The sequence below is a fragment of the Sebastes umbrosus genome, chromosome 2 (genome assembly GCF_015220745.1).
Source record: "Sebastes umbrosus isolate fSebUmb1 chromosome 2, fSebUmb1.pri, whole genome shotgun sequence".
NCBI lineage: Eukaryota > Metazoa > Chordata > Actinopteri > Perciformes > Sebastidae > Sebastes > Sebastes umbrosus.
Genome location: NC_051270.1, coordinates 1,757,474 through 1,769,419, shown reverse-complemented (window position 1 = coordinate 1,769,419; position 11,946 = coordinate 1,757,474). Strand labels below are relative to the sequence as shown.

The window sequence follows — 11,946 nt, the reverse complement described above, 5'->3', positions numbered from 1 at the left end:
TGAAAGGGACCGAAAACTGATACTAGAGATATTTAATTAGTCAGGAATCTGGTCTGAATGATGAATTATGACAATGTTTTTACACTTTTACTACAGAACTAAGTACACGAGTCACATCATCAGAGCTTTCCTACCCTGCTAAATACTTTACTAATAGTATGCATCAATTATACCAGATTTCATTTAACCACCCATCCTCTTTTCACGTCAGTAACCTGTCCACACTGTGAATTTATGGTATATCTGATGCTGTATTGTACCAATCACAGAGGTGTCCATATACTGAACAGATTCAATTTGCAAGGAAATATTTATTATTGTTTGACATTTAAAAACAACTGGTAAGGACATCAACTATGCCCTGATTAATCAGTGATGAAACAATTGAGAAACACAACTCAGGTCACAGTTTTACAGGAGTTCCCGCTACAGGTTTGAATGTTACTGCAGTGACCTCTCGTTCTACACTGATGAATACTACATGAACAATAACAAGGCACTCTTAGACTTGTTTGTAGTTATTGACATTATCGCAATTTACAAGTGACATCTGGTACAATTTAGGAATAACTGAAATTTATTCCAAACAAAATCCTGCCAATAAATGGTCAAATCTGAAAAGTTCCATTTAAAGGGACAGTTTGTAACTTGTTACACGTATAAATCATTGCGGGTCGTTGTCCCATTCCACTCTCGTGTGTCTCCGCTGTTCAGACAAGACTCCAACACAAACTACAGTGAAGCACCAAAACCTCTTGGTTGTATCTAGTGAAGCTGTTAAACAGTGTTGGCCGCGGTCGGAGGACGCGGGGGAGACCGTAGCTTTGGTCTCCAGGGCCTGAGCCTCTGCTGTACTCTGCTCCTCTGCCTGCCTTCATTCACACACCGCGCTTGTTCCCGCTCTCTCGCTCCACTCTCACATGCATGCGCGCACACTCCACACTGCAGAAGCTCTGAGAATATCTAGTGAATGTTCAGTGGACGTTTGTGCAGAAATAACTGCTGCAGCTCCTCCAGACCAACAGAGGTTTCCCGTGTCTTGTGAAGTGACGGGGCTCTGCAGCGAGAAACGTTATCGTCTCCGACTGGGTGCCGGTGTTTCCCTCCGGCCGCGGTCAGGAGACGATAACGTCAAAGCCAGCACTAGGATCAGCAGTGATTCATGGAGAGACCTTCGTCTGGTCAGCTAACATTACTGCCAAGCAGCTGAAATATAGAGTGATATTGTGCTTTTAGCTGACGTGTGTCGCCTCACTGTTTTGAGTGATGCTCCTTCATGTCTACGTAGAGCGAGCACAAGCACGAGCAACAGGACGCTGACTTTTGTTGACTTAGCGGCCACAGGTGTCGCTGTTAACAAGCAATTTCTGATTCTTACAAACAGTCCCTTTAATGCTGCTGGCGCAACAATAAAACACCACAACAGATGTGGGATCAGTGCTTAATTATACGTATATTTCAGATGGGATCAAGAATTCTGAATTTGAACAACGTTGCTCTTTGCAAAATACAAGAAGACAATTTATGTACACATTTGATTCGTTTCCAAAAAGAAAACTTAGACGGTACAGATAAGTCATTGGTCCTGAACGCTGAGTGTGCTGCACTTGAGAATTAATCTCCGTCCTCACACTCTTTGCTGGGTTGATGGACCTGGCTGAGGCTGGTTTCTTCTTCTTTGCTGGGTTGGTGGACCTGACTGAGGCTGGTTTCTTCTTCTTTGCTGGTCTGATGGACCTGGCTGAGGCTGGTTTCTTCCTCTCTGCTGGATTGATGGACCTGGCTGAGGCTAGTTTCATCCTCTTTGCTGGGTTGATGGACCTGGCTGAGGCTGGTTTCTTCCTCCTTGCTGGGTCGATGGACCTGGCTGAGGCTGGTTTCTTCCTCTTTCTCACACTGAGGTGATTCGGCAGAAGGCTCAGAGTCTGTATGTGGAAGCTGGCTGGGTTGTTGTTGTGTGCTGCTGCTGGCTGGCTCCAGGTCTAAATCCTCCATCTCCTCATCCCGATCTTTAGATTTGTTGAGGACGTTTGCAGAGGAGACAGATGTCGGTTCATCTGCTGAGGTGGACGAGTCAACGGTCTGGGAGTCTGAAGGATCTGGTGGGTGGCAGGAGGAGTTATACACAGATACATCAAGATTAAGAAGTTAAATATTCTTCAGTTTTTAAGAATAATATCTGTTAGATTTAACTACTTTCCACCCAGTAAATATCATATTCTAGACATCACTGAAAGGACATGTATTTTAGCACTGCGTCTTTGAAATATTAAATATATATATACAATACAATACAATTATCTTAATGCATCTCATTAGGGACTGGATGAGGTTTACCTGCATCATTTGTAGGGGACGACCATAGACTATAAAATATGGACGTAGTCTCCGTGACATCACCCTCAGGTTTCTGAAGAGCGGCTGAGAAGCTCAAAGTGGCCATCTTGGCAGTGATGACACAGCCTAGCTCCTGGCTAATCCAAAAATGGGCAAAGAGGTGGATGGACAGTGGAGCTGAGGCGGACCGAGTGACGCAGCAGAGCAGACAGCAAGCGACCTGCTACAGCACCCAATGGTCACTCAAAGAGGCCGGGCCTTCAATGATGCCTAACTTTAAGCCTCAATAATAGGGCAGTAAATTTATTAAAATATTAATTGATTAATTGCACATTTTTTTTCTGTTCAAAATGTACCTTAAAGGGAGATTTGTCAAGTATTTAATACTCTTATCAACATGGTAGTGGGCAAATATGCTGCTTTATGCAAATGTGTGTATATATTTATTATTGTAAATCAATTAACAACACAAAACAATGACAGATATTGTCCAGAAACCCTCACAGGTACTGCATTTAGCATAAAACAATATGCTCAAATCATAACTTGGCAAACTGCAGCCCAACAGGCAACAACAGCTGTCAGTGTGTCAGTGTGCTGACTTGACTATGACTTGCCCCAAACTGCATGTGATTATCATAAAGTGGGCATGTCTGTAAAGGGGAGACTCGTGGGTACCCATAGAACCCATTTACATTCACACATCTGGAGGTCAGAGGTCAAGGGACCCCTTTGAAAATGGTCATGCCAGTTTTTCCTCGCCAAAATGTAGCACAAGTTTGGAGCGTTATTTAGCCTCCTTCTTGGTACCAATGGATTCTTTAGGTTTTCTAGTTTCATATGATACCAGTATCTTCACTCTAGCTTTAAAACTGAGCCGCTACAACCTAAAAATTGCAAGTTGCATTAATGCATTAAAGAAATTAGTAGTGTTAAAACTAATTTGCGTTAACGCGTTATTGCGTTAACTTTGATAGCCCTACTCAATATAATCTAAACTGGTGAGTTATATAAAAATCCACCCACTGTACAGTTGTCATGAACAGGGAAATTAGCTATTGAGACCAAGGCTGTAAACATGTTTATTTCTGCTGAAAAGTTGGGTATTTTAACATGGAGGTCTATGGGGATTGACTCGCTTTTGGAGCCAGCCTCATTGAACTGCAGTATTTGGCACTTCCACCGTGGCTTCATTTCTCAGAAACCGGACGTTTGTCGCTTGAGGACGGCATTATTTACTATTTCTTTATTTTTCTACTGTGTCTCAAATGTCTGATAAAGATTTCTCTTTTGGGAAATCAGGACAAATCTTGTTTGTCCATCACTGAACCGATGAAGTGTCTCTCACCTGTTTGCTGCTGCTGCTGGCGGACAAGCTTCCTCTCCAGGGCCCGCTGTCTGTTCAGCTCCATGCGTTTACGCTGCTCCTCGGTCAGGGAGGGGGAAGCCGGGGCAGCTGGAGTAGGTGGGGTAGCTGGAGCCGGGGTAGAGTGGACCGGCTCCTGCAGGTCATCAAAGTTTGCTCTGTTGAATGGATCTGCATCCCCAAAGACATGTGATTCAGGAGCTTCTGCTGCTTCTTCTTCACCTAAACCAACAGAAATGTTCACAGAACTGTGGATTTAGAGTGGAAATTTGAAGTAGTCACTTTTTATGCTTTTTTCATGCTGAATGACTTATTTCCTAGAAACGTATGAGCACATCTCTGGTAAGAGAAGATTTAAAGTGGTGCTTTTGTGTGATTCTTTGTGGAGAAACTCAGTTTTGATTTGAATCGATTGGTTGACAAGTGTTAATAAGAAAGAAGATTTTTTTTGGTCAAGGACAGCCCTATTCTAATACAATGTGTGTGGCCTCATACATACAGTCGGGCCTTTCTCACAAAGCAGAACAAATAATAGCTGAAAAATGCATTTTTACTCTCATGAATGTCTCTGATTTTGGGGTAGTTCTACTGTAGTTCTCACTCTACAGTTCTCTCAGCAAACCAAATCAACACATCTTCCTGAGACAGACCCTTACTGGGTATTGTGTTCCACCAAATGGAAATAACATGAGGTTTCAACTGATGTTTGTTTGGTTAATGCCTAGTTCACATTACACGACTTTAGCCCTGATTTTCCACTCGCCGACAAAAATCCCAGTTCAGAGGCAATAAATCTGCGTTGGCTCGGCGCTCACACATTGGTACTTGAGCGCCATGTGTGAACTGTTCAAAGACAGGAGCGGACAGGCTCGCCGATGCTGCGCAAGATGCGGGTTTAGGGGAAACCTGGTGGAGGGTTTGACTGTAACAAGAGGAACTTACTGTTTGTGTTGCATTTGCAACACAGACCAAAGTTGTTGTTGCACCGTGTTGGATGTTTGCATGAATAAACATTCAATTCAATTCAATTTATTTTTATAAACGTAAAACGTAGTTTGGAGACCTCATTGGGGATTCCTCCTGGTGAAAGATCTCGTAGTGTGTGACCTCCTGTCGCCGGTCAGTAATGTAGTGTGAAAACCACAACGACTTAAAGACTCCTGATTACAAGACAGCTAGCTGTGTAGTGAGAACAGTACAGCGGTCTGACCACTTTGAAGGTCGTGTAGTGTGAACTTTGCGTAATTTAGCATTCATTAGCTCATGAAGTTGGAAAACAAATAGAAAGCAAAGACTGTACAGAGGAAAACCAGGGAAACCAAATGTTACCATCTCAAATGTTTGACTGGTGCAGCAGGTGACACTTTATGCACCAAAAATACATTTTACCAGCAACTGGCAGGTTTTCTTGACACAATGCATAACAATGTAATGTGTTTTTATCTCTTACCACCCATAAAGTCCTCGTGTGTCAGTGGCATGTCCAGTCGTATCCGTTTGAGACAAGTCTGCCGCAGGACAAAAGGAAAATAATTACTTTAATAAGAATTAATTCGGCACTGCACTGTAGTGTGAAATATTCAGCAGCAACATCTTCGTCCCACCTGCACTTCCTTCTTGTTGCCGAGCCTCTCCACTTTGTCAATGAAATCTTCAAACTGCAATTTGGGGAACAACCTGTGGGCCCAGTTCTCCATCTTCTGCATCAGCAGCCGCAGGTCCTCAGCCTGGTTGGACAAAACAAACACAAACACCATGAAGTGTTGGCTGAATGTGTGATATGATGAAGTACAGTCAGCATGAATTACTTCACAGTCATCTGCTGTGTTTGGATTTGTTAATCCGTCCGTTGTCAGCTCTTACCTCGTGCCCTTTGCCTTTGAAACGGACGTTATCAAACAGTGTTCGCAGAGCTGGAAGTCCTCTTTCTGAGATCAGCCTGAAGAAAAAAGTGACAAATATTGATTAGGGCAGCTTTAAGGAATAGATGTTATGATAGTTAATAGGTAATTAGCTCCTCCAACAGGATCTTTTTGTAATTAATGAAAGACTAAAATCACTGAATCTGTGGCTGTGTTTCATAATTCACCAATTGTCACAATATGTAACTAGTTAGTTAGTTAGATAGATGGAAAGATGTACTTTATTGATCCCAAATTGGGAAATTATTATGTTTCAGCAGTAGGTTATCCAGGCATTGCACAGGAACAGTAAATATACATAAACACTAAAAGAGAGATATATATCTATAGAACATTTATAGAATACACTATATACAGAATATATGAGAATACACTATAGACAGGGCTTTCCCTACATTAAACGTCCATGCTTTAATTGCAGTTTGAGGCATTACATTTAACTCCTCTGCCGTGTTGTAAAAGTACTGATGTCTGAGGTACCTCTGTGAGTCCAGCTTGGGTTGCGGCCTCTTCACTCCTTTCCTTTTAGCAGCAGGGACCTCAGCCAGCCCGGACACGTCGCCGTCTTCGTCCCCTGCATTAACCACAGCACATGACAACAGGACAGATGGTCAACATCACTCTGTTGACCGCCACACAACATAAAACCTGCAGCAGGGCAGATTAGCAGCCGGTGTTTCAAATAAAGATGGTCAATTACCATCTGTAAGCGTCTTTATGTTATGTCAGTAGTCACTACCCTCTGATGAATTTACCATAATTCTTTCCAATTTCTATAACCTCGTCATAAAATGCTGAATATTCTCTTCTTGACTGATGCAGCCTCTCACCATTTCCAAAAGGGTCTCCGTCCTCTTGTCCTCCCTGGCCCGGGGAGTAAGGCGGTGGGAGCGGAGGGAAAGCTTCATCCTCAATGCCGTCCAAGTCAGGAATTTCAAACAGGCCGTCTTCCATGGTGTGCAACTCCTGGAGGAAAGGTTAAAAACCTGGATCAGCCACAATCAGCTTTAAAAAGCAATAATAGTATTAAGTTAACATTTGACTGATTACAGAACTAGCAGTTTTGTTTTTCTAGGAGCATATAATGTAAGAAAATAGCAAACAGATTAACTCTAACATGATTTATTTTGGTTTAAAGATCAGTGTAATTGATTATATGTCTGAGAAGCTCATTTATACCAAACTCAAATTCAAAATTAAAGTTGGATTGACTGAAACAAGCACGGTAATGAAAATGAACATAACTCCATTAATATGGAATAGGTGGAAAGTAACTAAGTACAATTATTCATACTGTATTTACGTCCAATTACAAGATACTTTATTTCCAGTGTTAGATGCTAAATTTCCTTTTTTTAAATATGTACATGTAATCTGTCAATATAAATCCTACATGATATACAGTATATAGACATATACGTGCACATACTGTAAATAATCCTCCAGTCCCTTTATATCCATTCAGTACTTATTTCTTTGCACAAACATACAGAACATTTGACTTGTATATAGATGGTTTATTTTATTGTTGGTCATTGGTGCTATGTATATATTATACACCTATTTTTTCACATACTTGTGTACATAATAGTCCTGTCAAACCTTTCTTTGTTCAGATTTGCTGTCCTTGATCCTAGCTGTTATGTCTGTTTCCGTGTAAGTTCATTGAGAGCAACGTTCTTGTATTGCGTTCACATACTTGGCCGATAAAGGTCATTCTGATTCTGATCTAACATGACTGACTTATAAAACAAGATATGTTGTTTATATTTAACTATTCAATAGTATTTAAAGGTCCCATATCGTGCTCATTTTCAGGTTCATACTTGTATTTTGTGTTTCTACAAGAACATGTTTACATGCTGTAATGTAAAAAAAACAACATTATTTTCCTCGTACTGTCTGTCTGAATATACCTGTATTTACCCTCTGTCTGAAACGCTCCGTTTTAGCACATTTCAACGGACTGGCATTGGAACTGCGTTGCTAGGCAACAGTTTGGGTCCATGTTTACTTCCTGTCAGCTGATGTCACATACACTGCAACAGGAAATAAACTGGGACACATTTAGAATGTTTATGTTTAAAACTGTGTAATGATCTATATATATATTGTACATTTGTGATATCACAAATGGACAGAAACCCTGACGGCTTGTTTCAAACGCACAATTTCTGAATACGGGCCGTGTGTATTTCTCCGTATATTGAATGTTTTGATAGTTTGACAGTATTTATTAGTGATGTTACGTGCTGTGCCGAGGCTTCGGAGCGTGTGTCGAGTAATCCAGGAAGTTTTCCGCAATGCGCATATCGAGGCTTGTATCGTTTTAGACCAATGACGTCATTGATGACGTCCGAAGCCTTGCTGCCCGGCCATACCGCATGACTGGTTCAGGAAGTGGTTCTTCACTGGTTGAACCAATGCCACTTTCCAGAAGTGACACAGGACACTAATATTGCCCCTCCTGCCATTATTATATTATATTACACAACACTACAATACAATTATTGACCAAAGGATTGGTATACATACATAAGATGCATTACTCACAAAACAGGTACAGTTTATTATACATGTATGTTATATACTCATAATATACTTACTAGAAAATAGACATATTATATATTATATAGATATAAATGGATTACATGGTAATATATATTTTTTCATTGTTTATAGTCATTCCCAACAGCTTTTACTGGCGCAAAATACAGAATATCACAGATCACATGGTTCAGATCATATCTGCCTGTTTTACTCTCTTTGACCACCAGGTGGTTTCATGCAAATGAAGCCTCCAGAAATGAAATGAACCCTTTAACGAACCAATTTGGTGGAAAGCTGCAATGCTTCATGAAGCTTCAGCTCTCCATCACTAGTATTTATAAAGCACTTAAACCTGCTTTATAATATAAGACATGAAAATCTCACTTTTTACAAATATGGGACCTTTAAACTCGTTAATAGCAGCTTCACTTCAACCATCTACAACATTAAAACGCTCCTTATATGTTATGTTACAATGAAGTATCTTTAATAACCAGTAGGGGGCAGCAATGCGCCGAAACCAAAGAAGAAGAAGAAGAAGCAGCAGAAGGCGGTAAACTCAATCATGGCCCTCAAACATAAACACAGAGTCCTCTGAGTGTTTCTGTTTCAGTCAGAGAGAAGACAATAAGACAGTCTGGTGAACAGGACAGTCACGTCTTCATCTGAACGTTGACCCAACCGAACTTTAGTTCTGAGTAACTTTAGTAACCTTAGTAACTGTTAACCGTTACTAACAGCTAACTAACCGTTAACGGTTACTAACGTTAACCGTTACTAAGGTTAACCGTTGCTAAGGTTACTAACGTTAGTAACTGTTAACGGTTAGTTAGCTGTAGAAGAGAGTCGCTGCTAAGCTAAGCTACCGTTACGAGCTGCTGAGACACTAACAGAGTAGTTAAGCTGATGAAACATAACTTAAACTACAAATCACCAACATGATAATAGCTCATAAAATACGACATTGGAGTTTAAACGACATTATAATATAATATAGTCTTACCGGTTACGAGCTGTCCGACTAGCAGGAAAGCTACTAAGATAGCGTCATCAACTTCCGGTACCAAGCTTTTCCTTTTTTCAAAATAAAAGTCCTACAGAAATGCATTACCGCCACCATCTGGACTGGAGTGTGGAACAGAAGATTGTGCAGAAACAAAATAAAAATAAAATAAAATAAAAATAATGATGAAAACTCTAGATTCTTTTAACTAAACTAAATTCCCCAAAAAAAAGTCTGAAAAAAAATATCTAAAAAAATGTCTGGAAAAAAATATCTGAAAGATGTCTGACAAAAAAAGTCTGAAAAAAAGATCTTAAAAAATGTCCAAAAAAGAAATCTGAAAAAAAATATTAAAAAAAAGTCTGAAAAAATGTCTGAAAAAAAAATCTAAAAAAATGTCAGAAAAAAAAATCTGAAAAAAAAAATCTGAAAAATGTCAGAGAAAAAAAGTTTGAAAGCAAAGATCTGAAAAAATGTCCAAAAAAAAAAGTCCGAAAAAAAGTCTAAAAAAAAATCTGAAAAATGTCGGGAAAAAAAGTCTGAAAAAATAGATCTGGAAAAAATGTCCGAAAAAAAAAGTCTGAAAAAAAAGATCTGAAAAATGTCTGACAAAAAAGTCAGAAAAAAAGATCTTAAAAAATGTCCAAAAAATAAATCTGAAAAAAAATATTAAAAAAAAGTCTGAAAAAATGTCCGAAAAAAAGATCTGAAAAAATTTCCGAAAAAAAAGTCTGAAAAAAAAATCTAAAAAAATGTCCGAAAAAAAAAATCTGAAAAGAAAATCTGAAAAATGTCAGACAAAAAAAGTCTGAAAAAATGTCCAAAAAAAAAAGTCCGAAAAAAAGTCTGAAAAAAAATCTGAAAAATGTCGGACCAAAAAAGTCTGAAAAAAAAGATCTTAAAAAATTTCCAAAAAAAAGTCTGAAAAAAAGATCTAAAAAAAAGTCTGAAAAAGAGATCTGAAAAATGTCTAACAAAAGAAGTCTGAAAAAAAGATCTAAAAAAATGTCCGAAAGGAAGATCTGAAAAATGTCCGAAAAAAAAAATCTGAAAAAAAAATCTGAAAAAAAAATTCTGAAAAATGTCAGACAAAAAAAGTCTGAAAAAAAAGATCTGAAAAATGGCTGACAAAAAAAGTCTGACAAAAAAGATCTGAAAAAATGTCCAAAAAAAAAGTCCGAAAAAAAAGATCTGAAAAATGTCTGACAAAAAAAGTTTGAAAAAAAGATCTTAAAAAATGTCCAAAAAAGAAATCTGAAAAAAAATATTAAAAAAAAGTCTGAAAAAATGTCCGAAAAAAAGATCTGAAAAAATGTCCGAAAAAAAAGTCTGAAAAAAAAATCTAAAAAAATGTCCGAAAAAAAAAATCTGAAAAAAAAAATCTGAAAAATGTCAGACAAAAAAAGTCTGAAAACAAAGATCTGAAAAAATGTCCAAAAAAAAAGTCCGAAAAAAAGTCTGAAAACAAAGATCTGAAAAAATGTCCAAAAAAAAAGTCCGAAAAAAAGTCTAAAAAAAAAATCTGAAAAATAAATTCTGAAAAATGTCAGACAAAAAAAGTCTGAAAAAAAAGATCTGAAAAATGGCTGACAAAAAAAGTCTGACAAAAAAGATCTGAAAAAATGTCCAAAAAAAAAGTCCGAAAAAAAGTCTGAAAAAAAAATCTGAAAAATGTCGGACCAAAAAAGTCTGAAATAAAAGATCTTAAAAAAATTTCCAAAAACAAAGTCTGAAAAAAAGATCTAAAAAAATGTCCAAAAAAAAGATCGGAAAAAAATTCCGGAAAAAAGTCTGAAAAAAAAATCTGAAAAACGTTGGACAAAAAAAGTCTGAAAAAAAGATCTGAAAAATGTCGGACAAAAAAAGTCAAAAAAAATAGTTCTGAAAAAATTTCCAAAAAAAAAGTCCGAAAAAAAGTCTGAAAAAAAATATTTAAAAAAAGTCTGAAAAAATGTCCGAAAAAAAAAGATCTGAAAAATTTCCAAAAAAAAAGTCTGAAAAAAAAGTCTGAAAAAATGTCCGAAAAAAAAATCTGAAAAAATGTCTGAAAAAAAAGTCTGAAAAAAAGATCTAAAAAAATGTCAGGAAAAAAAAATTGGAAAAAAAATATCTGAAAAATGTCGGGAAAAAAAGTCTGAAAAAAATAGATCTGGAAAAAATGTCCAAAAAAAGTCTGAAAAAAAAGATCTGAAAAATGTCTGACAAAAAAAGTCTGAAAAAAAGATCTTAAAAAATGTCCAAAAAAGAAATTTGAAAAAAGTCTGAAAAAAAGATCTTAAAAAATGTCCAAAAAAGAAATCTGAAAAAAAGTCTGAAAAAAAATCTGAAAAATGTCGGACAAAAAAGTCCAAAAAACAAAATCTGAAAAAATGTCCGAAAAAAAAAGTCTGAAAAATTTCCAGAAAAGAAGTCTGAAAAAAAATATTAAAAAAAGATCTGAAAAAATGTCCGCAAAAAAGATCTGAAAAAATGTCCGAAAAAAAGTCTGAAAAAAATATTTAAAAAAATGTCCGAAAAAAAAAATCTGAAAAATGTCAGACAAAAAAAGTCTGAAAAAAGATCTTAACAAATGTCTGAAAAAAACGATCTGAAAAATGTCCGAAAAAAGTCTGAAAAAAACGATCTTAAAAATGTCCAAAAAAATATCTGAAAAATGTCAGAAAAAAAAGTCTGAAAAAAACGATCTTAAAAATGTCCAAAAAAAATATCTGATAAAATGTTAGAAAAAAAGTCTGAAAAAAAATATCTGAAAAATGTCGGACAAAAAA

General features: G+C 37.1%; 1 protein-coding gene across 2 annotated transcripts; it reads right to left on the bottom strand.

Moving 5' to 3' along the window:
- Window positions 1-1,429: 1,429 nt before the first annotated feature.
- On the bottom strand, window positions 1,430-9,324 carry tipin (timeless interacting protein). Of its 2 annotated transcripts, XM_037760233.1 has the most exons (9): window positions 9,179-9,324; window positions 6,456-6,591; window positions 6,106-6,199; window positions 5,567-5,642; window positions 5,308-5,430; window positions 5,154-5,211; window positions 3,686-3,925; window positions 1,864-2,099; window positions 1,430-1,737 (listed from the first exon to the last, which is right to left on the bottom strand). In XM_037760233.1, exons 2-9 carry the CDS (start codon window positions 6,577-6,579, stop codon window positions 1,615-1,617), a joined length of 1,074 nt encoding a protein of 357 aa, XP_037616161.1. In that variant the 5' UTR covers window positions 6,580-6,591; window positions 9,179-9,324; the 3' UTR covers window positions 1,430-1,614. The 2 variants fall into 2 exon arrangements, with proteins under 2 accessions (XP_037616161.1, XP_037616152.1); XM_037760224.1 differs by having other exon boundaries at window positions 1,430-2,099.
- Between the last annotated feature and the right edge of the window lie 2,622 nt (window positions 9,325-11,946).